Source organism: Rutilus rutilus (assembly GCF_951802725.1).
Source record: "Rutilus rutilus genome assembly, chromosome: 8".
NCBI classification, from domain to species: Eukaryota; Metazoa; Chordata; class Actinopteri; order Cypriniformes; family Leuciscidae; genus Rutilus; species Rutilus rutilus.
The window spans coordinates 1,085,001-1,110,000 of record NC_140222.1 but is presented as its reverse complement, the minus strand read 5'-3'; the positions used below and the strand labels follow the sequence as shown (position 1 = coordinate 1,110,000).

Genomic DNA, 25,000 nt, shown 5'->3' with positions numbered 1-25,000 from the left:
AGGAGTATAGTACAGGAGGAGGATAGTACAGGAGGAGGATAGTACAGGAGGAGTATAGTACAGGAGGCGTATAGTACAGGAGGAGGCGTATAGTACAGGAGGAGGAGTATAGTACAGGAGGAGGAGTATAGTACAGGAGGAGGAGTATAGTACAGGAGGAGGAGTATAGTACAGGAGGAGGAGTATAGTACAGGAGGAGGAGTATAGTACAGGAGGAGGAGTATAGTACAGGAGGAGTATAGTACAGGAGGCGTATAGTACAGGAGGAGTATAGTACAGGAGGAGAGTACAGGAGGAGTATAGTACAGGAGGAGTATAGTACAGGAGGAGTATAGTACAGGAGGAGGAGTATAGTACAGGAGGAGGAGTATAGTACAGGAGGAGGAGTATAGTACAGGAGGAGTATAGTACAGGAGGAGTATAGTACAGGAGGAGTATAGTACAGGAGGAGTATAGTACAGGAGGAGTACAGTACAGTACAGGAGGAGTATAGTACAGGAGGCGTATAGAGGAGTATAGTACAGGAGGAGTATAGTTCAGTAGGAGTATAGTACAGGAGGATTATAGTACAGGAGGAGGATAGTACAGGAGGAGTATAGTACAGGAGGCGTATAGTACAGGAGGAGTATAGTACAGGAGGAGGAGTATAGTACAGGAGGAGGAGTATAGTACAGGAGGAGGAGTATAGTACAGGAGGAGTATAGTACAGGAGGAGTATAGTACAGGAGGAGTATAGTACAGGAGGAGTATAGTACAGGAGGAGTATAGTACAGGAGGAGTATAGTACAGGAGGAGTATAGTACAGGAGGAGTATAGTACAGGAGGAGTATAGTACAGGAGGAGTATAGTACAGGAGGAGTATAGTACAGGAGGAGTACAGTACAGGAGGAGTATAGTACAGGACAGGAGGAGTACAGTACAGGAGGAGTATAGTACAGGACAGGAGGAGTACAGTACAGGAGGAGTATAGTTCAGGAGGAGTATAGTTCAGGAGGAGTATAGTACAGGAGGAGTATAGTACAGGAGGAGTATAGTACAGGAGGAGTATAGTACAGGAGGCGTATACTACAGGAGGAGTATAGTACAGGAGGAGTATAGTACAGGAGGAGTATAGTACAGGAGTATAGTACAGGAGTATAGTACAGGAGGCGTATACTACAGGAGGCGTATACTACAGGAGGCGTATACTACAGGAGGAGTATACTACAGGAGGAGTATACTACAGGAGGAGTATACTACAGGAGGAGTATACTACAGGAGGAGTATAGTACAGGAGGAGGAGTATAGTACAGGAGGAGGAGTATAGTACAGGAGGAGGAGTATAGTACAGGAGGAGTATAGTACAGGAGGAGGAGTATACTACAGGAGGAGTATAGTACAGGAGGAGGAGTATAGTACAGGAGGAGGAGTATAGTACAGGAGGAGTATAGTACAGGAGGCGTATAGTACAGGAGGAGTATAGTACAGGAGGAGGAGTATAGTACAGGAGGAGGAGTATAGTACAGGAGGAGGAGTATAGTACAGGAGGAGGAGTATAGTACAGGAGGAGGAGTATAGTACAGGAGGAGGAGTATAGTACAGGAGGAGGAGTATAGTACAGGAGGAGTATAGTACAGGAGGAGGAGTATAGTACAGGAGGAGTATAGTACAGGAGGAGGAGTATAGTACAGGAGGTGGAGTATAGTACAGGAGGAGTATAGTACAGGAGGAGGAGTATAGTACAGGAGGAGGAGTATAGTACAGGAGGAGTATAGTACAGGAGGAGTATAGTACAGGAGGAGTATAGTACAGGAGGAGGAGTATAGTACAGGAGGAGTATAGTACAGGAGGAGTATAGTACAGGAGGAGTATAGTACAGGAGGCGTATAGTACAGGACGAGTAGGAGGAGTATAGTACAGGAGGAGGAGTATAGTACAGGAGGCGTATAGTACAGGACGAGTAGGAGGAGTATAGTACAGGAGGAGGAGTATAGTACAGGAGGAGGAGTATAGTACAGGAGGAGTATAGTACAGGAGGAGTATAGTACAGTAGTACAGGAGGAGTATAGTACAGGAGGAGTATAGTACAGGAGGAGGAGTATAGTACAGGAGGAGTATAGTACAGGAGGAGGAGTATAGTACAGGAGGCGTATAGTACAGGACGAGTAGGAGGAGTATAGTACAGGAGGAGTATAGTACAGGAGGAGTATAGTACAGGAGGAGTATAGTACAGGAGGAGTATAGTACAGGAGGTGTCGGACATGAAGATCTTGGGCTGAAAAACCCGAAATTGACAATAAATTATTTACTTAAAGAATTTAAATTAGCCCATGGTTTCCTCTCTCTGAACTCATCCTAGGTGTATATGACACTCTTCTTTCAGACGAACACAATCAGAGTTATATTACTAAACCTCCTGCTCTTCCAAGCTTTATAATGGCAGTGAATGACTGTTTCTGTTATGAAGTCCATAAAAGTGCATCTGTCCTACTATCCCTTTAATACTGCCATCAGATAAGTGCTTATTAAACATCTGTTTCGCTTACTGAAGAGGTAGTGTGTGTGTGTGTGTGTGTGTGTGTGCAGCTGCTGAAGGATGCCTGGCTGCTGCACATGAGCGCCTCCAGCTGGACGTGGCAGCAGCTGCGGGTGGAGAACGAGGATCACGGAGCGCCGGAGCTCTGGTGCCATCCGGCCTGCAAGGTGCCGTCACTGTCTTACACTACACACTACACTACACACTGCATTACACACTACACTACACACTGCACACTGCATTACACACTGCATTACACACTACACTACACACTGCATTACACACTACACTACACACTGCATTACACTACACACTCTTACACTACACACTGCATTACACTACACACTGCATTACACTACACTCTCTTACACTACACACTGCATTACACTACACACTGCACTACACACTGCTTTACACTAGACACTGCATTACACTACACACTGCACACTGCATTACTCTACACACTCTCTTACACTACACACTGCATTACACTACACACTCTATTACACTACACACTGCATTACACACTGCATTACACTACACACTCTCTTACACTACACACTCTCTTACACTACACACTGCATTACACACTGCATTACACTACACACTGCATTACACACTGCATTACACTACACACTCTCTTACACTACACACTCTCTTACACTACACACTGCATTACACTACACACTCTCTTACACTACACACTGCATTACACTACACACTGCATTACACACTGCATTACACTACACACTCTCTTACACTACACACTGCATTACACTACACACTCTCTTACACTACACACTGCATTACACTACACACTGCATTACACTACACACTGCATTACACTACACACTGCATTACACTACACACTGCATTACACACTGCATTACACTACACACTGCATTATACTACACACTGCATTACACACTGCATTACACTACACACTCTCTTACACTACACACTGCATTACACTACACACTCTCTTACACTACACACTGCATTACACACTGCATTACACTACACACTCTCTTACACTACACACTGCATTACACACTGCATTACACTACACACTCTCTTACACTACACACTCTCTTGCACTACACACTCTCTTACACTACACACTGCATTACACTACACACTCTCTTACACTACACACTCTCTTACACTACACACTGCATTACACACTGCATTACACTACACACTGCATTACACACTGCATTACACTACACACTCTATTACACTACACACTGCATTACACTACACACTGCATTACACTACACACTCTCTTACACTACACACTGCATTACACTACACACTCTCTTACACTACACACTGCATTACACACTGCATTACACTACACACTCTCTTACACTACACACTCTCTTACACTACACACTGCATTACACTACACACTCTCTTACACTACACACTCTCTTACACTACACACTGCATTACACTACACACTCTCTTACACTACACACTGCATTACACACTGCATTACACTACACACTCTCTTACACTACACACTCTCTTACACTACACACTGCATTACACTACACACTCTCTTACACTACACACTAGGCTTGGGCGGTATTCGAATTTTGAAACCGTCAAACCGCCTCCCTATTTTACCGGGGTATACGGTATAACCGCGTCTAATTAAAAATTATGACATAATGGGCTCAGACGGCGTCACCAAACTGTTGGCTTGTGCCTACACCGTTCAGAAACTGAATGCCAGATCGGGCAAAAAAACAACAACAAAAAAAATCAAGCCCAACCCCTGCACATTGTGTCTGAGTCCGGCCGACTGCATTAACTGTTATTATGAGCCGGAGCCCACCATTATTCAACATGATATCTGTGTGCGTGCAACAAGCAAGAAGTGCCTTTGTAATCCGGTGACGCGTGTCCATTGATTTTTATTAATAAAACTTTTCTGCAAAGATGGAAGTTGACGATCGCCATCTCTGTAGTGAACGCGCCTATAGAGAGAAATGCACATCATTACACAATCAGAGAGTGGCCTTTTTCTTTTCGTTTTGAATTGTTTCGTTTAAAGAAATTGACGATCGCCATCTCCGTATGAACGCGCCTAGAGAGAAATGCACATCGTGGATTACTTAGCCTAATCAGTGAGTTGCCTATTTCTTTCGTTTTGAATTGTTTCGTTTAAAGAAATTGACGATCGCCATCTCCGTATGAACGTGCCTCGAGAGAAATGCACACCATTGATTAATCAGACTATATTTCTTTTCGTTTTGAATGGTTTCGTTTAAAGAAACTGACGTTCGCCATCTCCGTATGAACGAGAGAAATGCACATCATGGATTACTCAGCCTAATCAGTGAGTTGCCTATTTCTTTCGTTTTGAATGGTTTTGTTTACTGAAATTTCAAGCTTTATTTATTTGTCATGTCAGTGAGGCACAGCCTTTTTTATGAGATTTCAACGCAAGTGACCATCGTGTCATGATTATATTAAATCCAGGCATATTGGATGATGAAAATTGTATAAAAATTTAGATACAATTTATACAAAACGAAATTCGTTTTAAAGAGGCCTTTTACAAAACTAAATTTATTGAAGTGGTCAAATCGTCTGACTCCCGATGCATCCCATCTTATTTGTGCTGTTCACTTTTCATAATCAACAAAGATGGAAAAAAAATAACATTATAATATTTTAACAAATACGAAACTTAATGCGCTTATGCATCCTGGCAGCAGTGAGTGGGGGTTGTTTCGGAGATGCAACATTAGGTTAGAGGTGTTTACATCTCTCGCGGTCACCTTTTTATTGCACAATTTACAAATTGCCTCGTCAGTATTTACCGCCTCTCCCTTCTCATTCGGTTGGAACCAGAAATATTGCCAAACTGCAACCACACATAAGCATTTTTTAGGCAATAAATAAATTATATATATTATAGGCTATATAAGTGCCGGTAATGACGGTATTGAAACTGATACCGGTGCTATTTTAAGATCCCGCGGTATCCGATATTACCGTAATACCGCCCAACCCTACTACACACTGCATTACACTACACACTCTGTTACACTACACACTGCATTACACTACACACTCTCTTACACTACACACTGCATTACACTACACACTCTCTTACACTACACACTGCATTACACTACACACTCTCTTACACTACACACTGCATTACACTACACACTCTCTTACACTACACACTGCAGATCACACTGACACCCGCCAATTCAGTTCAGCTTAAACGAGCTTTATTGGCATGACTATGAGATACCCCAATATTGCCAAAGCAATAGACACATACAAACATATAGATAAGTAAAAGGGGGAAAAAATGTATCCAGCGGCAGCCTTCCTCTCTCTCTCCTGAATCAACGCTGAGTGATTAAACTGCAGTTCATCCACTGGCCACTAGAGGCTGCAGAAGAGACTCAATCCCATAAAACCCCCATGTTAATATACCCAACTTTACAGCAGAAACACATGTTTACAGTCTGGGGCAGAAAGGGGTTTTGGTCTATAAAGCTGATGTTGCTCTTCATGACGACTGTGAGGGGAGTTTTTAATGAATCATCCGTTTAAATTATATTAAGCCTTAAAGTTCTGCATAATTAAGGGCGTGGCCACTTGAGTGACAGGTGGATTGCCGCTGATGTCACTACTAGCCGTTTGTCTGCTAGCGTTAGCATCACCTCAGCTAATCCGCCTCGCCGCACATTTTCGTTTCCGGGAGTGACGCTGTCAAGATGGCGATGGCCGGCTCCGCCCACTTTGGGCTTCAAAAATGCTCTTCAGAAACACTACGATTGACGTCACACACACTACAAACATATTTATATACAGTCTATGGTCCATATACATAAATATATCACAAATTACACAAGTAAATAAGTACAGAGAGCATGTAGATAATAAGAAAACATTTTATATTCAAACCTTTTTATTCTCTCTCTCTCTCTCTCTCTCTCTCTCTCTCTCTCTCTCTCTCGCTCTCTCTCTCAGGTGGGTCAGTGTGTGGTGGTGTTCTCTCAGGCTCCGTCGGGTCGAGCTCCTCTCAGCCCGAGTCTGAACTCTCGGCCGTCCCCCATCAGCTCCACTCCTGCTCCTCTGGGCCCGGACCCGTCCTCCCAGCGCTCCCAGTCCCCAGTGCGTAGCGGCGCGGCGGGGGCGGTTCTGGGCGCGGTCGAGGAGGCGCCGTGTGTGAACGGGCGCTGGGGAACCCTACGGCCCAGAGCGTCGGCGCGACCGCGGGACGGGAGTCCGTCGCCCTCGCGAGGTCCCGATAGCCCTCCGCTACTCAACGGCTCGTCTCCTTCGCCGCGCACTAGCCCAGCGGCAGTGTCTCCACCCACGCGACCCGCGGACTACAGTTGGGACGGCGACCCGCTCGGCGCTAATGGGTTACACACGCCTCCACACACCCCGCCGGGAGCCGTTTCTCCTGCCGCCCTGCGCCGCGGCCTGGAGGCCGTTAAAGCCTCGTCCTCCTCATCCTCATCATCGCAACCCCAGCCTAGCGCCTCCGCCGTGACTCCGCCCACCTCCTCCAGCCCGCCACAGGCTGACGCCCACTCGCTCCCGCCCATTGCCCGCCGGCTCGCACACCACCCGCCGCAGAGCCTCAATGTGGGCAAGCCGCTGTACCAGTCGCTCAACTGCAAACCCATGCAGATGTACCTGCTGGACGTGTCGCGTGCCAAGGCGGAGGGCGTGGTGTCGTGGAAGGTGTACGGCGGCGGTGGAGCGGCTAGCGCGGTCACGGGGCCGCCGGAGACTAGCCTGCACACGGTGGTTCAGGGCCGCGGGGAGCTTATTATCTTCGGTGGACTCATGGACAAAAAGCAGAACGTCAAATATTACCCCAAAACCAACGCCTTGTACTTCGTCCGCGCCAAGAGGTAATGGAGGAGTGCTAGCCGCTAGCCACCGCGACACGACGGGAACGACTGCTGCCCTTACACTAATTTACCTTAAAATACTGCTCAACTCATATAAAGGACACTCAAACATAGTTGTTGTTTCAATTTATGAGTGAATGAATGATGTTTTTGCTATGTGCTCTGCGAGTGTGTGTGTGTGAGAGAGAGAGAGATCTAGAAGGGAGTGTGTTATTGTTTCTGTCGCATTTCACCCTCAGAAACGCCGATCTGACTGAAGGAAACACGATTGTAGGATGAACTGATGAATTGGACCTTTTTTACCGCTCTTTCAGCCTGCATTGTTTACATTAAACGTGTGTGTGTGTGTGTGTGTGTGAGAGAGAGTGAGTGTGTGTGTGTGTGTGTGTGTGTGTGTGTGCTGTGGAGGGAATGAGACCGTGGATTGTAAACGGAAATAAAGAAAGTTCTCCATGTCTTAATTCTCTGATATAACGTGGCGTGCGTTTCTACGATCTTTACTAAAATAACGGAATAAAGCTGTGCGGTCACGTGTGACGTCACATGATCATCGTCTCAATTCCGTCCTACTACAAACACACTAAATTATACATGTCATAATTACTGTGGTTTAAAAACTGCTCCTTCAGCTTCTATTTTCTTTCAATTGCCTTCAGCTGAAACACCTCAAACCTGACATTCAATCACAGAGAATATTATTGCTATAATTTAACATATTCCTCACAGTTGATTGGATCTTATGTAAAGCGCTTTGAGTACTTAGGCTAGAAAAGCGCTATATTAACGTAACGAATTAATAATGTATTTATATGCGTTAGTGTGTGTGATTGCTGCAGTTTGTACCCATTGTTTGTTCTGTTTTGGGCTGAAGAATGCGAGTTTAACATCCTCAGAGGGACTTTAGACAGGATTTAACCTTTAGCCCATTTAAATTTATTCTGTGTTGCTGCGACGCCATTGGCTGTCCACCGGGGAGGCTGTGAGGCGGAGGAGAAGCTGAGCGCTGATTGGTCAGGCAGGAGCAGTGGGCGGGGCGTTCGGGAAGTGCTTCGTGTTTACGAGTGTGTGTGTGAATCTCAAACAGGAACGCGAGCGGACTCGGTAAGACGCTTTAATACTGAGACAATACTCGTGTAAAGTTTATCGTGCAGCTGAATTGTTTGTATATAGTATAAACTGCTGTCCAAAGTTTATGATCGGTAAGATTTTTTATGTTTTTAAAATAAGTCTGCTCACCAAGGCTGCATTTTACACACACACAAAAAAAACAGTAATATTATGAAATATTATTACAATTTAAAATAAGTGTTTTCTATGTGAATATACAGTAAAGTGTAATTTATTCCTGTGATCAAAGCTGAATCTTCAGCATCATTACTCCAGTCTTCAGTGTCACATGATTATTCTAATATAATGATTTGATGATCAAGAAACTATATGAATATTATCACTGTTGAAAAGAGTTGTTTACATTTTTATTTCAGGATTCTTTGATGAATAGAAAGTTCAGAAGAACAGCATTTATCTGAAATAGATTCTTTTGTAACATTGTATTTACTGTCACTTTTGATCAATTCAACTCATCCTTGATGAATAAAAGTATTGATTTATTTCATTTCTTTCCCGCAAAAAATTTAATACAAATTCTTACTGACCGCAAACTTTTGAACGGTCGTGTTTAATGTTACAAAAGCTTATATTTCAGATTAATGCTGTTCTTTTGAAGTTCCTATTAAACTTTCAATCCAAAACTTTTCAACGGCAATGTATATTTGTGCTTAAAGGATTAAAACATGCTTCGTGATTTCGCTAATATGCAAGGTTTATGAATATGCAAATTACGTGATAAACTGATGTTTAGCAGTTCAACATAGAGCATTGAGGTTGTCTATATGGGACATCTATACGGGCTTAAACAGTTCAACATGTACAGCATACATGACATGACATAGAGCACTCAAAACGTAGAGCATGATTTGTCATGTCAACTTGCTTTTTTAAATGAAATATGTTGTTGTTGTTGAAGAATGATTGCAGTGACCAGGAACTTTGTTGCAGATCTGAATCCTGGACTTGATTCCTCAGAAACATGCTAATGCAGTACATGTCGCACACGTGAATATGACGAGATAACTGGCGCAGGATCTTCGGTGTCTCCTGGCTCCAGACATGCCTGTGACGCGACTCCTGGCCCCCCCGCCCCCCCTCGGCCCCGGGCGCCTGTGGCCCCCGCTGGACTTTAGCCTGGGCGCGCTGGCGTGCTGCGGGGCGTGTGTGTTCACCAACCCGCTGGAGGTGGTGAAGACCCGTCTGCAGCTGCAGGGCGAGCTGAGGGCCCGCGGCTCCTACCAGCGGCTCTACCGCGGGGTCCTGCAGGCGCTGTGGCTCGTGGGCCGCACCGACGGGGTCCGGGGCCTGCAGAAGGGGCTCACGGCGGCGCTGTTGTACCAGGGCCTGATGAACGGTGTCCGGCTCGGGTTCTACTCCTACATGCAGGCGACGGGACTCACCGACGGCCCCGGGGGGAGTCTGATCGTAGGGGCCGCGGCTGGAGCTCTGGGGGCCTTCGTCGCCTCGCCCGCGTATCTGGTAGGAGACTCGAGTCGCATCTGTACTGTTGGTGGTCAGTGCTGGGGAATGGTACTTTTGAAAAGTAATGCATTACAATATTGCGTTACTTAGTTACTTTTTAGAAAAGTATTGCGTTACTTAGTTACTTTTTAGAAAAGTAATTTGTTACTTAGTTACTTTTTAGAAAAGTATTGCGTTACTTAGTTACTTTTTAGAAAAGTAATTTGTTACTTAGTTACTTTTGTTACTTAGTTACTTTTTAGAAAAGTATTGCGTTACTTAGTTACTTTTTAGAAAAGTATTGCGTTACTTAGTTACTTTTTAGAAAAGTAATTTGTTACTTAGTTACTTTTGTTACTTAGTTACTTTTTAGAAAAGTATTGCGTTACTTAGTTACTTTTTAGAAAAGTATTGCATTACTTAGTTACTTTTTAGCGTTAGTTACTTTTTAGAAAAGTAATTTGTTACTTAGTTACTTTTGTTACTTAGTTACTTTTTAGAAAAGTATTGCGTTACTAAGTTACTTTTTAGAAAAGTATTGCGTTACTTAGTTACTTTTTAGAAAAGTAATTTGTTACTTAGTTACTTTTTAGAAAAGTATTGCGTTACTTAGTTACTTTTTCAGAAAAGTAATTTGTTACATTACTTTTTTCCACCTGGGCTGGGCTTGTTTTTTTTATAACAAAAAAGTTCTATTTTTGGACAAATGTAAAAACCCTTTCACACTAAAAGTGAAATAATACGCCTCAGGGTGAAGGAAATGCAGATTCACTCCTGTACAGTAGAGGTAGAGTACAGTCATATACAGTAGAGGTAGAGTACAGTAGAGTACAGTCATGTACAGTAGAGGTAGAGTACAGTCATGTACAGTAGAGGTAGAGTACAGTCATATACAGTAGAGGTAGAGTACAGTAGAGTACAGTAGAGGTAGAGTACAGTCATATACAGTAGAGGTAGAGTACAGTAGAGTACAGTCATGTACAGTAGAGGTAGAGTACAGTAGAGTACAGTCATGTACAGTAGAGGGCGCCGCTCAAACAAACCTTTCAGCTGCTGCCGTTCTGGATAACAGAAGAAAGATGAGAAAAACACTTACTTTACCTATAAAAACAAAAAAATCTATAGTAATTTTTGCATATGGTTTCACTGAATCATCGAAGGTCAGAGGCGAGTACATCGGTCAGTGAAGTGAGATTAAATGCATAAAAATGTATGTTATATTTAACATATTTAGATATTGGAGGTTTGCATAGTATTCTGATTCTACATTTCATTTTGAGGAATATAGATTTATTTTTTTGTGTGCAAGTGAGATGAGTTAGAGAAAGCTCACATTTAGTCTAGAACGACAATAACCTTCATGTTTACCGTCTTTAACCGACTCATTTTAATTAATAATAATTATAATTCGTTACATTTATATAGCGCTTTTTCTGAGACCTCAAAGCGCTTTACATAGATGGGGGAATCTCCTCAACCACCACCAATGTGCAGCTCCACTTGGATGATGCGACGGCAGCCATATTGCGCCAGAACGCCCACCACACACCAGCTTACTGGTGGAGAGGAGACAGTGATGAAGCCAATCAGTGTATGGGGATGATTAGGAGGCCATGATGGACAGAGGCCAAGGGGCAGATTGGGCCAGGATGCCGGGGTTACACCCCTACTCTTTTTCGAAGGACGTCCTGGGATTTTTAATGACCACAGAGAGTCAGGACCTCGGTTTAACGTCTCATCCGAAGGACGGTGCTCTTTTGGCAGTATAGTGTCCCCGTCACTACACTGGGGCATTAGGAACAATGTGTCAGTAACAACAGCTGTTGTGTATATGTGAGTGACACTCACACACACGCACTCACTCGCACGCACTCGCACCCACTCACTCGCACGCACTCACTCACTCACTCACTCTCTCTCACACACACACACACACACACAGTGTTGACAGTAAGGCATCCAGAGACGGGCTCAGATATCAGGAAGGCAGAGGAAGTGAAAGATGAGTGTTTACGACAGACTCAGAGTTGGCGTGTTTACAGTGATGCGTGTGTTTACATGAGCGTGATGTATTTCCTGTGTGTGTCTCTACAGGTAAAAACACACCTGCAGGCGCAGACGGCGGCGGCCATCGCTGTCGGACACCAGCACAACCATCAGGTACAAGATCTGCAGCGCCAGTCACATGATCCACCTCTAATTCAGGCTTACTTTCCATCAACCACCCAAAATATGTGACCTGACCTCCGCATACAGTGTGTGTGTGTGTGTGTGTGTGTGTGTGTGTGTGTCGACACACCTCTCACTGTTCTGCACTGGCAGCCAATCAGAGTCCAGCACACAGAGGTGTGTGAACGAACACAGCGTCACATGATACAGCTGAACTCTGACCATATCTTTATCAGCCAATCACAGATCAGAGTATATTTGAGATTATATGAGTTTATAAAAGTATATTTGATTATAAGTTTATATGAGTATATTTTAGTTTATATTAGTATATTTGAGTTTATATGAGTTTATTTGACAGTGAGTATGTGTATATTTGAGTTTGAGTATATTTGACAGTATTAGTGAGAGTGATTCTGATTGGTCCTCCTCAGAGCGTGTCGAGCGCGCTCCTGTCCATCTACCGGCGCGAGGGCGTGACGGGTCTGTGGCGGGGGGTGAACGGGGCCGTGCCGAGGGTCATGGTGGGGTCAGCGGCTCAACTCTCCACGTTCAGCTCGGCTAAAGACTGGGTCACACGCGCACAGGTCAGCACACACACATCCTCATGTGCACATCATTATGACTTTTGATATTAAAAACACTTTCTAATAGTGTGTGTCTTCTTCAGTTGGAGGTTTAGTGCTTCAGAAGGCAAACACGTGCCTAACTATAAGTGTGTAATGAGACTAGTGAAGTGTGTGAATGTGTGTTTCAGTGGTTCAGTCCTCACAGTGTCCTCATCGCGCTCATCGCTGCCATGATTAGCGGAGTCGCCGTGTCCGTCACGATGACGCCGTTTGATGTCATCAGCACACGCCTGTACAACCAACCAGTGGACGAGCTTAAAAGGGTAAAACACATACTTCATTTACCAAGATTATATATGATAATATTAATTTCAGTGTTGGGGTAACTCATTAAAAAGTAACTCGAGTTATGTAATCAGATTACTTTTTCAAGTAACTGCTAAAGTAACGCATTACTTTTACAATTTACAACAAAATATCTGAGTTACTTTTTCAAATAAGTAACTTTGTTTTCCCATTGATTGACTGACAGCTCTCCAAGTGCAGAGGCATGTGTGTGTGTGTGTAAACATGATGGTTATTGTAGTTTCAGACTAAATGTGAGCATTTACTCATCTTACTTGCACACAAAAAAAGATTCAATATTCCTCAAAATGAATAAAATTAGTGAAATGCAGAATCAGAATACCATGCAAACCTCCAATAACTAAATATGTTAAATAAAACATACATTTTTATGCATTTAATCGCACTTTATTAATCAATTTGCATTTCCTTCAGCCTGAGGCTTATGTTTTTTACTTTTGGTGTGAAAGCGTCTTTACATTTGCCCAAAAATATAACTTTTTCTGTTATAAAAAACAAAAAGCCCAGGTGGAAAAAAGTAAAGCAAAAATAACATAACAAATACATTTTCTAAAAAAGACACTAAGTAACGCAATTAGTTACTTTTTAAGGGAGTAACACAATATTGTAATGCATTACTTTTCACAGTAACGTTCCCCATCACTGACTAATGTACAGTACGGTGTGTGTGTGTGTCTCTCAGGGCCGGCTGTACCGCGGGTTTGTGGACTGTCTGATGAAGGTCTGCGCCACGGAGGGGATTGTGGGTCTGTATAAAGGAATGATGCCGGTGTTTGTGCGTCTGGCTCCTCATACGGTTCTCAGTATGCTCATATGGGACGTCCTGAGACAGCGAGCGCTGCTATACACATACACAAGAGATTCCCCGTACATGGACACTCACTCCAGAGATGATGCTGAACGCTTGTGTGTGTTAGCGGCACGCCGGAACTGACCCAGTGCAGTTGGGTTTTACCTCACCAGTGTGTCTTATTTCCAATAACTATGTGTTTTTAATATGTGATGATTAAAGTTTTTACAGACTGACTCTCTGTGATTATTAGTGCAGCTTCAGAACACCAGTGTCTTTCATGCCTGTTTTTTTCTGACAAACATTTTTTTATATAAAATATTCACCCCCCATTTTAATTGTTTTTCATTTTAAATGATTTATTTGAAGTATTTTTGCATTTTTATGATTTCATTTATAAATAGCTTTTCATCGACTCACGATCTCTGCAGTTCCTCACGAAGCGCAGTTTCGGAAACACTGTGTTTAAAATGTGCCAAAAGAAACTTTCAGGCATTATATTTATGTTTATAATCTACAATGTTTCTCTTATATGTATAAATGGATCAAATATCGCTGGTTTCCCCTAAATCCCACCGCGTTCTGCTGTCTGAGGTAAAACTGTGTAAATGTTGGATCACGTGACCCGCGCTCGTGTCACAGTACATGCACGCGCCTCTCATCGCGTCCTCTGCAGTTCATGTTTTATGTTCATAGGTTCTGTGGTTATTATTTTATGGTGCTCTGCTGTTTCCCAGCAGGTGACGCTGCATGATGAGTTACTGTGATGTTCTTCTCTTAGTCTTTGACATGTTGAAGTTCACTTATACTCTCTTCCTTTTCTTCTAGTTTTATCGTGAGACACCATTAATTATAACCATCATCAGCAGATCTGAGAAGAAAGAAAATCATCTTTACGCCTTTTGCCGCGTTTAGAACATTTGCTTACAGTGGACGAGGGTCACGTGCTTTTTTAGTGCGAGTAGTAAGAATTAGTTTGGTCATGTATGAGTTACAGTGTAACTCTCGCCAAAATGCAACCTAGGGTATTTTTGTTAATCTACCCGAGGCAAACTTTCGTTTAAAAGCATCATTAGAATGGAAAGTCCACTTTTTAAGTTTGACCGTATTTTCGTTTTCGGTCAATTCGGCATTTTGACAGTCAAAAATAGTCGATCTCCGAATGCAACGCAACCGGGAGGAGAGTAAAGCTCCTAAAGCTTAGTTCCAAATAAATTCACGGATAATTTGTTGTTTTGTCGTTAGTGAAAATCAATATTGACCTTGTATTTGAAAAAGAATCCTCATATAAGAAACAAGACTAAAATTCAGAGTCAGTTCATTCGCATTCGGAGATCGACTAGTTTTGACTCCCATTCTAATGGCAATTTGACCGAAAACGAAAATACGGTCAAACTTAAAAGTGGAGTTTCCATTCTAATGATGCTTTAAACTAAAGTTTGCCTCGGGTAGACTAACAAAAAGAGCCTAGGTTGCATTTTGGCGAGAGTTATGCTTTAATCTACAACAGGAAATGAAGGATGTTTTTTTTTTTTCTATTCTTTTTTTTTCAATTAAAGAAGTACAATGCAGAAAAATACAAGGCATTGTAATACAGTTCAGAGTGTATAAACAAGGAATAGACTAATAACAACTAAAATATATAAAGAACATGTATGCAAAAATGACAAATAAAACTAATAATAAAAAACTAATTTAATTTTAATAAAATTTTTATAAAAAGTGCTATATTATATTAGGGCAGTTGCATGAATTTAAAAATCTTTCAAATTTGTATTGTTTTTATAAGGTTTTTGTTTTGTGATTTCTTATTTGAAAGAGGTTTAAAGTATATTGTGAGATCGGTGTTATAAAAGGTAATATACGAGGGTTTCTTTTGAGTTATTTTTGTCTTATGAATTTAAAACTTTGACAAAATAATTAAAAGATTAATAATATAACTTTGTTTTTCAGAAAAATATGGGTTTTGAAAACAAATATATTTTTTTAAATAATTCATATTGAATAAATAAATATTATCATTTTTTTCATGTCTATTTGAAAGTCAGTCCAAAAAGAAATAGAAAAAGGGCAATACAAAAATAAACGAAGGATGCTTTGCTTCTGTGAGTATCAGGAATCAGATGAACTGAATAATTCGTTTTGGTGTTTGTATTTTACCTCAGAGAAGCTCATGTGTATCTGATAGACGTACACCAGTGCAGATAAAGCCGCTAATCACTGAATAAACAGGTTAAAGCACGTCTCGCTCAGGAGCTCAAAGGTGAATCATGATTCATGACTCAGGGTTTGAACCAACAACCTTTATATTACCATTTCAAAAACGACATCAGTCCTCATAAGTCTGATAAGTCTCTATAACCTGCTTATAAACGTGTGATTGTCGTTATATTAGATCATGAAGAGTGTGTGAATCAGATTCCTCATCTCTCCTGTGGGCGGAGCTTGTGTCAGGACTCGGATGATGTCATCGCGGCTGCGCATGCGCCCTCCCGCAGCAGTGACGTCACCGACGCATTCCTCAGCCCCTCCCCCTCTCCTCGAGGATGAACTCACAGATAAATGCTGATACACACACACTCCCGCGCTGCACGTTATGTAGTTTATATAGTTTGTTTAATTTATATAGTTTAGGTCTATATAGTTTGTATAGTTGATATAGTTTAGGTTTATATAGTTTGTATAGTTTGAAGATTATATAGTAGTTTGGGGTTTAAGAGATAAGTTTATGTAATTTGTTTAATGTACTTTGTATAGTTGGCAATTTCAGTTTTCTTTATATAGCAGCATTAAAAGTTCACCAATGTGCTTTACAACAAGATAAATCACAAACACATTACTAAATTACATTATATTATCAATGAAATTATTACTAAATGTATAGTTTTTATAATTAGTTTAGTTCATATAGTTTAGGTTTATTTAGTTTGTGTAGCTCATTAGTTTCATGTTTAATGCAGGAGAGAGAGAGAGAGAGAGAGAGAAGGAGTGAAGTGGGGGATGGGAGGAGAAAAGAGGGCAGACACACTGAGGGAGGTAGAGAAAATAACACTGACAGAACAATGAGACGACAGACAGACAGGCACACACACACACACACACACACACACACACACACACACACACACACACACACACACACAGAGTTTTCACTGCTTTATCACACTGAGGCAACAGGATGTGACTGTACCTGCCTTTTCCAGCTCAGCTCCTGCTTATCTGTGTGTGTGTTCAAGTAACTGCATGCCTTTGTGTGTTTGCATGCATGACTGCCTGTGTGTGTGTGTGTGTGTGTCACACATTTGACTGTGCTTTGTCAGTCAGTAACTGTTTAACTCTTCACCTCTGCTGATCTGAGAGGAGAGAGAGAGAGAGAGAGAGAGAGAGTGTGTGTGTGTCTGTGTCTGTGTGTGTGTGTGGGAGAGAGAGGAAAAGGCGTGTCCTCGTGCAGATACGATCCTTACTGCTACTACTTTCTCTCTCTCTCTCTCTCTCTCTCTCTCTCTCTCTCTCTCTCTCTCTCTCTCTCTCTCTCTCTCTCTTCTACACAGATCGCAAGGAAACAGGAACGACAGACTGGAAGAGTTTGATCTGCTGTTCAGGTATGTTCGAGAAAGAAAAGAGACGTGATCAGACTCAAACCTCTGATTCCTCAACAGCTGGACAGAAACAGAAACAGAGGTTCACCATATGAACTAGATGTGTTTGTGTGAAGTTCTGCTCTTCATCTGTCATTCAGTCGTGTGTGTGTGTGTGTGTGTGTGTGTGTGTGTGAGAGAGAGAGAGAGAGAGAGAGAGAGAGAGAGTGTGTGTGTGTGTGTGTGTGTGTGAAGCCTCGGACAGACGGACACACTCAACACGTGTGTGTTTTCTGATTTATTCTGTACTTCAACATACATTCGACCCAGATCACCGTCGCTCGACACATGACTGACTGAACTTTGGTATTGCAGACTCGGACACGCCTAGAAACGCGTCTAATTCACTTTCTGACAGATTATAAGTGTGTGCTTAATTATTATTTATTTACTGAATCTTTTCTCTGTGCAAAAGTGTTCAGTAATATATAATTTATGTTTATGCAGATTGGAAAGTTCATATGTTTGTATAGTTTATATAGTTTAAGTTTATATAATTTGTTTAGATCATTTATATAGTTAAATTTTATGTAGATTGGATAGTTTGTAAATTTGTTTAATTCTTAGTTGTAACATATATGTTCGGTTTTAGTTTCGTTTTACCCTGAATTCCTAGTTAGTTCCCTTGTTTTTTTAATAAGTTTCCGTAGTCCCTAATTGCACACACCAGTTCTGCTGGATCTTTGATTACACCGCCGGTATTTAAGCCCTGAGTTTCTCTAGGTCATTTGTCCGTCTCCACCACGGTCCTCCGTCTCCACCTCGGTCCTCCTGCTTCACCTCTGGCCTCCTGCCTCACCTCGGTCCTCCGGCTCCACCTCGGTCCTCCTGCCTCACCTCGGTCCTCTGGCTCCCCCTCGGTCCTCCTGCCTCACCTCGGTCCTCCTGCCTCACCTCGGTCCTCCGTCTCCACCTCGGTCCTCCTGCCTCACCTCGGTCCTCCGTCTCCACCTCGGTCCTCCGTCTCCACCTCGGTCCTCCTGCCTCACCTCGGTCCTCCTGCCTCACCTCGGTCCTCCGTCTCCACCTCGGTCCTCCTGCCTCACCTCGGTCCTCCTGCCTCACCTCGGTCCTCCGGCTCCCCCTCTGTCCTCCTGCCTCACCTCGGTCCTCCTGCCTCACCTCGGTCCTCCGGCTCCCCCTCTGTCCTCCTGCCTCACCTCGGTCCTCCTGCCTCACCTCGGTCCTCCGTCTCCACCTCGGTCCTCCTGCCTCACCTCGGTCCTCCTGCCTCACCTCGGTCCTCCGTCTCCACCTCGGTCCTCCTGCCTCACCTCGGTCCTCCTGCCTCACCTCGGTCCTCCTGCCTCACCTCGGTCCTCCGTCTCCACCTCGGTCCTCCTGCTCCACCTCGGTCCTCCTGCCTCACCTCGGTCCTCCGGCTCCCCCTCGGTCCTCCTGCCTCACCTCGGTCATCCGGCTCCCCCTCGGTCCTCCTGCCTCACCTCGGTCCTCCTGCTCCACCTCGGTCCTCCTGCCTCACCTCGGTCCTCCGGCTCCCCCTCGGTCCTCCTGCCTCACCTCGGTCATCCGGCTCCCCCTCGGTCCTCCTGCCTCACCTCGGTCCTCCGTCTCCACCTCGGTCCTCCTGCTGCACCTCGGTCCTCCTGCCTCACCTCGGTCCTCCTGCCTCACCTCGGTCCTCCTGCTCCACCTCTGTCCTCCTGCTGCACCTCGGTCCTCCTGCCTCACCTCGGTCCTCCTGCTCCACCTCTGTCCTCCTGCCTCACCTCGGTCCTCCTGCTCCACCTCTGTCCTCCTGCCTCACCTCGGTCCTCCTGCCTCACCTCGGTCCTCCTGCTCCACCTCGGTCCTCCTGCTGCACCTCGGTCCTCCTGCCTCACCTCGGTCCTCCTGCTCCACCTCTGTCCTCCTGCCTCACCTCGGTCCTCCGGCTCCCCCTCGGTCCCTAATTTATTAAAGACTGTGTAGTATAACACATTAAAAACTTTATTAAAAACTATATAGTTTGTATAGTTTATGTACTTTGAAGTTTATATAATTTGTTTAGTTTTTTCTGTTTGTATAATTTATCTATGTAGTTTGTACATTATTTTAATTATTTAGTAAATATATATGCAAAAGTGTTCAGTAACTCCATGTGCAATGAAACAGATTTTATTAAAAAAGAATTCAGTGTGAAATAATGTCAGCTGTTGCTTCAGCATTGAAATAGCGTTGGCAGAAATCTCTTCCACAGAGCTTTGTTCGTTTGATTCTGTTTCTGAGTTGATTTGAGTTGTTTGGTCTGTTTCAGCATCATGGCATCCGCGGCCCCTCAGAAGAGGGTGGTGTCGTCTGTCTTCATCACTCTGGCGTCTCCGTTCAGGGCGACCGTCACCCCGACGGCTCAGGTCCACAGCAGCAGCCCGACGCGAGAGCAGCCGCGGCTACGGAGCTCAGCGTCGCATGAGGAGCGGATCAGCCCGCTGTACGCCCAGCCCACCGCCGCCCCCTGCAGGCGGGACAGCACACGCACACCGGACGGTGAAGAGCACTTCACATCATCTTCATGTTTATAGTTGCATTTAGCCAGTTAGAGCTGGGCGATGATATATTTTGGGCTGCAAGATTAATCGCAATTAACATGAAATCGCGCTTAAACCGATTTGGTGATGAAATCGCAAAGGCTGCGATTATTTTTGTTATGCGCAGCTTGTCGTTGATGTACGGCTCAGTAAACGCTGCTCCATCTGAAAGCACTGCAAGTTTGAGTCGCTTATAACGTGGATTTGAAAAGGCAACATGCGTAAAAACATCTTTCCAAACATGAGAAGCATTTATGAACCTCTTGTCCAACAACAGACAACATTTAATACGTCACAGCGTTTCAATCTTCTGTTTATTCAGCTACAGCGATAGAGATTTCCTGGAATGATGTGTGTGTGTGTGTGTGTGTGTGAGACGCCCTGTGGTGTTCAGAGGGATATGTTGTGTGTGTGTGTGTGTGTGTGTGAGACACCCTCTGGTGTTCAGAGGGATATGTGGAGTGTGTGTGTGTGAGACGCTCTCTAGTGTTCAGAGGGATATGTGGAGTGTGTGTGTGTGTGTGACGCCCTCTGGTGTTCAGAGGGATATGTGGAGTGTGTGTGTGTGTGTGTGTGTGAGAGACACCCTCTGGTGTTCAGAGGGATATGTGGTGTGTGTGTGTCTGGAATGATGTGTGTGTGTGTGTGTGTGTGTGTGAGACGCCCTCTGGTGTTCAGAAGGATATGTGGAGTGTGTGTGTGTGTGTGTGTGTGTGTGTGTGTGTGTGTGTATGAGACGCCCTCTGGTGTTCAGAGGGATACGTGGTGTGTGTGTGTGTGTGTCTGGATTGATGTGTGTGTGAGACACCCTCTGGTGTTCAGAGGGATACGTGGTGTGTGTGTGTGTGTGTGTGTGTGTGTAAGATGCCCTCTGGTGTTCAGAGGGATATGTGGTGTGTGTGTGTGTATGAGACGCTCTCTGGTGTTCAGAGGGATATGTGGTGTGTGTGTGTGTGTGTGTGAGACGCCCTCTGGTGTTCAGAGGGATATGTGGTGTGTGTGTGTATGAGACGCTCTCTGGTGTTCATAGGGATATGTGGTGTGTGTGTGTGTGTGTGTGTGTGTGTGTGAGACGCCCTCTGGTGTTCAGAGGGATATGTGGTGTGTGTGTGTGTGTGTGTGTGTGTGTGTGTGAGAGACGCCCTCTGGTGTTCAGAAGGATATGTGGAGTGTGTGTGTGTGTGAGAGACGCCCTCTGGTGTTCAGAAGGATATGTGTTGTGTGTGTGTATGTGTGCGAGAGCGCCCTCTGGTGTTCAGATGGAGCATTTACCACCGATCACAGAGCCGTACTTCACTGACAAGCTGCACGTTAAATAATCGCAGCCTTTGCCAAATCATGTGCGGTTTCATTTTGATTAATCGTACAGCCCTAATATATCCGTTATATTTTATGTTAATAAAAAAAATCTCGCAGTTGAGATTTGCTGTACAGCAAATATTGCTTTATATTTTGCGTGTGTTAGTAAAGAGGATTTGCTGATTGATTCTTGATCTGTTAGTGTTTGTAAGCAGTTACTCTGATGAACTTCCTCCTCCACATGACCCCTGTGACCCCTGTGACCCCGAGCCCGGACCCACGGTCGCCCCTGCAGAGGTCAGTCTGCCAGAGAGATCGGTGCCCCCTGCTGGAGGGATGGTGAACGAGCCGTCAGCCGGACCGCACTGCACTGGTGAGAATCCTCCTGATAACTGGAATAATCCTGTGAGAGGACAGTCGTTCAGAGCTGCTGTGTGTGTGTGTGTGTGTGTGCCTCAGATGTGTGTGGGTTCTGCCGTAAGCTGGTGCCGCTGTCTGAACCGGCCATCGACGCTCTGAACCGCACGTACCACGCCTCGTGCTTCCAGTGCCGGCAGTGCCACGCTCCACTGGCTGCCAGACTCTACTACACTAAATCTGGGATTCCTCTGTGTGAGGACTGTTACCAGGTACTGAGTGTGTGTGTGTGTGTGTGTGTGTGTGTGAGGACTGTTACCAGGTACTGAGTGTGTGTGTGTGTGTGTGTGTGTGTGTGTGTGTGTGTGAGGACTGTTACCAGGTACTGAGTGTGTGTGTGTGTGTGAGGACTGTTACCAGGTACTGAGTGTGTATGTGTGTGTGTGTGTGTGTGTGTGTGTGTGAGGACTGTTACCAGGTACTGACTGTGTGTGTGTGTGAGGACTGTTACCAGGTACTGAGTGTGTATGTGTGTGTGTGTGTGTGTGAGGACTGTTACCAGGTACTGAGTGTGTGTGTGTGTGTGTGTGTGTGTGTGTGTGTGTGTGTGTGTGTGTGTGCGACTCCTCTCCCTCTGCTCTGAGCACAAACTGGTCATAACCAACACAACTTTCCAAATGAAAAATATATACAAAGTATCATGGATGCACCCCAGATCCAAACACTGGCACCTACTGGACTGCATTATAACCCGGCAACAAGATCTACATGAAATCTCCATCACCCGAGCAATGCGTGGGGCAGAGTGCTGGACAGATCATCGGCTGATCAGATCCAAGATACACCTAAAGGTCCGACCTCAACACACCAGGCCCCAACCCTCAAGACGGCTCAACTCTCGAGCCCTAAAATCCCCTGACATCACTGCATCGTACCGTCGCTGCTTGGCTGATAACCTTTCCTCTGCTCTCACTCATCCCCTCGAAATACAGCTGAAAGCACATGGGCTAACCTTAGGTCAGCTATACAACAAACTGCTACTGACACAATTGGTTTCACTTCCAAACGTCACCAGGGCTGGTTTGACGACAGCTCCCTCGAAATACTCAGCCTTCTGGAGGAGAAGCGTAAAGCCCTCCCTGCCCACCTCTCCAATCCACAATCTCCCTATCTGCGCTCACACTGGAGTAATATCCGTGCTGAGGTGCAACGACGGCTTCGCATAATGGAGAATGACTGGTGGCTTAGGAAAACCAACAACTCTCAAGCTTTCTACGATGCAGTAAAATCACTATATGGACCCCAAAAACGCAGAATCACCCTATCAGATCTACAGACGGCACAATTCTGCACAAGGACAAACAAGAAATTCTTGAGCGTTGGGCTGAACATTTTAACACCCTCCTTAACCAAAACAATCCGACTGACCCCACTGTCCTGCAGCGCCTCCCAAAGCTCCCACCTGTGCATGAGCTTGATAACCCTCCCCGGTTCTCAGAAGTCCTGGCAGCAATACGAAGCCACAAGGACAATAAGTCTGCTGGTCCTGAAGGAATCCCTGCAGAGGCTCTAAAGAAAGGCGGGTATCTGCTCACCAAAAACCTCCACCAACTCATCCAGATAATATGGGCACAAAAAACTCTTCCACAAGGCTGGAAAGACTCACACATTGTTACCATCCACAAGAAAAAGTGTGACAAGTCCATCGGTGGAAACAGTCGTGGCATATCCCTGCTCTCTGTGGCAGGGAAAGTATTAACAAGGGTCATGCTGTTCCATCTAACCAAGCACATCACAGAGAGGATCCTTCTTGAGTCACAGTGCGGCTTCAGGAAGGATCGGTCCACCTCCGACATGATCTTTGTCCTGCGCCGATTGCAGGAGAAGGCCAGAGAACAGAACAAAGACCTGTTCATTGCCTTCATCGACCTGGCAAAGGCTTTTGACACCATTGACCGCCAAGTCCTTTGGGTCATTCTGGAGAAGTTTGGGGTGCCACCAAGGTTTCTGGACATCCTACAACAGTTTCATGATGGCATGCAGGCTCGTGTGATTGTGGGTACATCTCAATCCCCCTCCTTTCCTGTGCAGGTAGGAGTGAAACAGGGGTGTGTACTGGCTCCAGTGATCTTCAGTCTCTTCCTGGCAGCAGTCACCCTCCTCTCCCACAATTCCCTCAGCCCCGACGATGGTGTTTGCCTACAGTTTCGTCTGGACGGGAACCTCTTTAACCTCCGCAGCCTGCAAGCCATCACCAAGACCACCACCATCACAATTCATAGCCCACAGTCCTACCGCAATGCAGCACACACTGGATGTTGTATGCACAGTCTACCAAGCTTGTGGCCTACAAGTTAACATCCAAAAGACAGAGATCATTGCACAGACCACGGTCCCTACCCCATCCATGGCACACCAGTAAAGGTTGTTCAGCACTTCTGTTACCTCGGAAGCATCCTAACACCCACCTGCCTCATAGACAACGAGATCCAGGCACGCATAAACCTCGCCTCCTCTGCCTTTGGTAGACTCCGATCTCGAGTCTTTGTTAATATAGATCTCCGTACCTTCACCAAAGCGGCCGTCTACCAGGCAGTCTGCGTTTCCACCCTGCTGTTTGGTGCAGAAGCCTGGACTCCCTTACCGCAGGCATATTCGGTGTCTCGAGGGCTTTCACATCAGATGCCTCCAGCGCATACTAGGTGTCACATGGAAAGTCAAAATCCCCCACACGGACATCCTACAGTGCACCAACTCCAGCAGCATGGAGGCAACCCTTGCTAGGCGGCAACTGCGATGGGTTGGACACGTTATCCGCATGCCCTCCCACCGCCTACCCCGGCAGGTCCTCTATGGGCAGATATACGCAGCCAACAAGAGACCTGGGGGTCAGCAGCGTCACTACAAGGACCACCTCAAGTCGACCCTGAAAAGCTGTGGCATCAACCCTGGAGTCCTGGAAACAACAGCTGCCAACCGCCAGGCATGGAGCTCTGCATGTGGTCTGGGGGCCCAACAGATCGAATCACAGCGCGCCCAACACAGAACTGTGCTACGTCAGCGCAGACACCAACGCGTCCAGCCACAACCACACCCATCCCCAGACTCAGCACTCACATGTCCCGACTGCGGCAGGACATGTGGCTCCCAGATAGGGCTTCACAGCCACCTTCACTGGCACCGCCGACAGCAGCTGCTGCCTCAACACTCCAACAACGCATCCTAGAAGTGACGTCATCTTCGAAAATAATGGACTGCATAAGAAGAAGAAAGAAATGTGTGTGTGTGTGGACTGTT

General features: G+C 45.1%; 3 protein-coding genes across 7 annotated transcripts in view; all 3 read left to right on the top strand.

Annotated features, from left to right (window-relative positions):
- The window catches only part of fbxo42 (F-box protein 42), a 20,335-nt gene extending 12,806 nt beyond the window's left edge, over positions 1-7,529 (top strand). Inside the window, exons 9-10 of the mRNA XM_084417161.1 lie at positions 2,566-2,682; positions 6,521-7,529. Of these exons, the coding sequence (XP_084273287.1) occupies positions 2,566-2,682; positions 6,521-7,420 (1,017 nt within the window). The 3' untranslated portion in view covers positions 7,421-7,529. The remainder of the gene's footprint in view (positions 1-2,565; positions 2,683-6,520) is intronic.
- A 910-nt stretch (positions 7,530-8,439) lies between these two features.
- slc25a34 (solute carrier family 25 member 34) lies at positions 8,440-14,117 on the top strand. 5 transcript variants are annotated; one of them, XM_084417173.1, is made up of 6 exons: positions 8,440-8,517; positions 9,443-10,005; positions 12,082-12,147; positions 12,591-12,743; positions 12,914-13,048; positions 13,774-14,117. In XM_084417173.1, the coding sequence occupies exons 2-6, from the start codon at positions 9,586-9,588 to the stop codon at positions 14,023-14,025; spliced, it is 1,026 nt and encodes a 341-aa protein (XP_084273299.1). In that variant the 5' UTR covers positions 8,440-8,517; positions 9,443-9,585; the 3' UTR covers positions 14,026-14,117. The 5 variants fall into 5 exon arrangements, with proteins under 5 accessions (XP_084273299.1, XP_084273300.1, XP_084273298.1 ...); XM_084417174.1 differs by having other exon boundaries at positions 8,456-8,517; positions 9,475-10,005; XM_084417172.1 differs by having other exon boundaries at positions 8,477-8,615; positions 9,475-10,005.
- Positions 14,118-17,046: 2,929 nt separating this feature from the next.
- fblim1 (filamin binding LIM protein 1) overlaps positions 17,047-25,000 on the top strand; it is a 14,401-nt gene continuing 6,447 nt past the window's right edge. Inside the window, exons 1-5 of the mRNA XM_084417178.1 lie at positions 17,047-17,102; positions 17,433-17,483; positions 19,777-20,006; positions 21,549-21,719; positions 21,806-21,975. Of these exons, the coding sequence (XP_084273304.1) occupies positions 19,781-20,006; positions 21,549-21,719; positions 21,806-21,975 (567 nt within the window). The 5' untranslated portion in view covers positions 17,047-17,102; positions 17,433-17,483; positions 19,777-19,780. The remainder of the gene's footprint in view (positions 17,103-17,432; positions 17,484-19,776; positions 20,007-21,548; positions 21,720-21,805; positions 21,976-25,000) is intronic.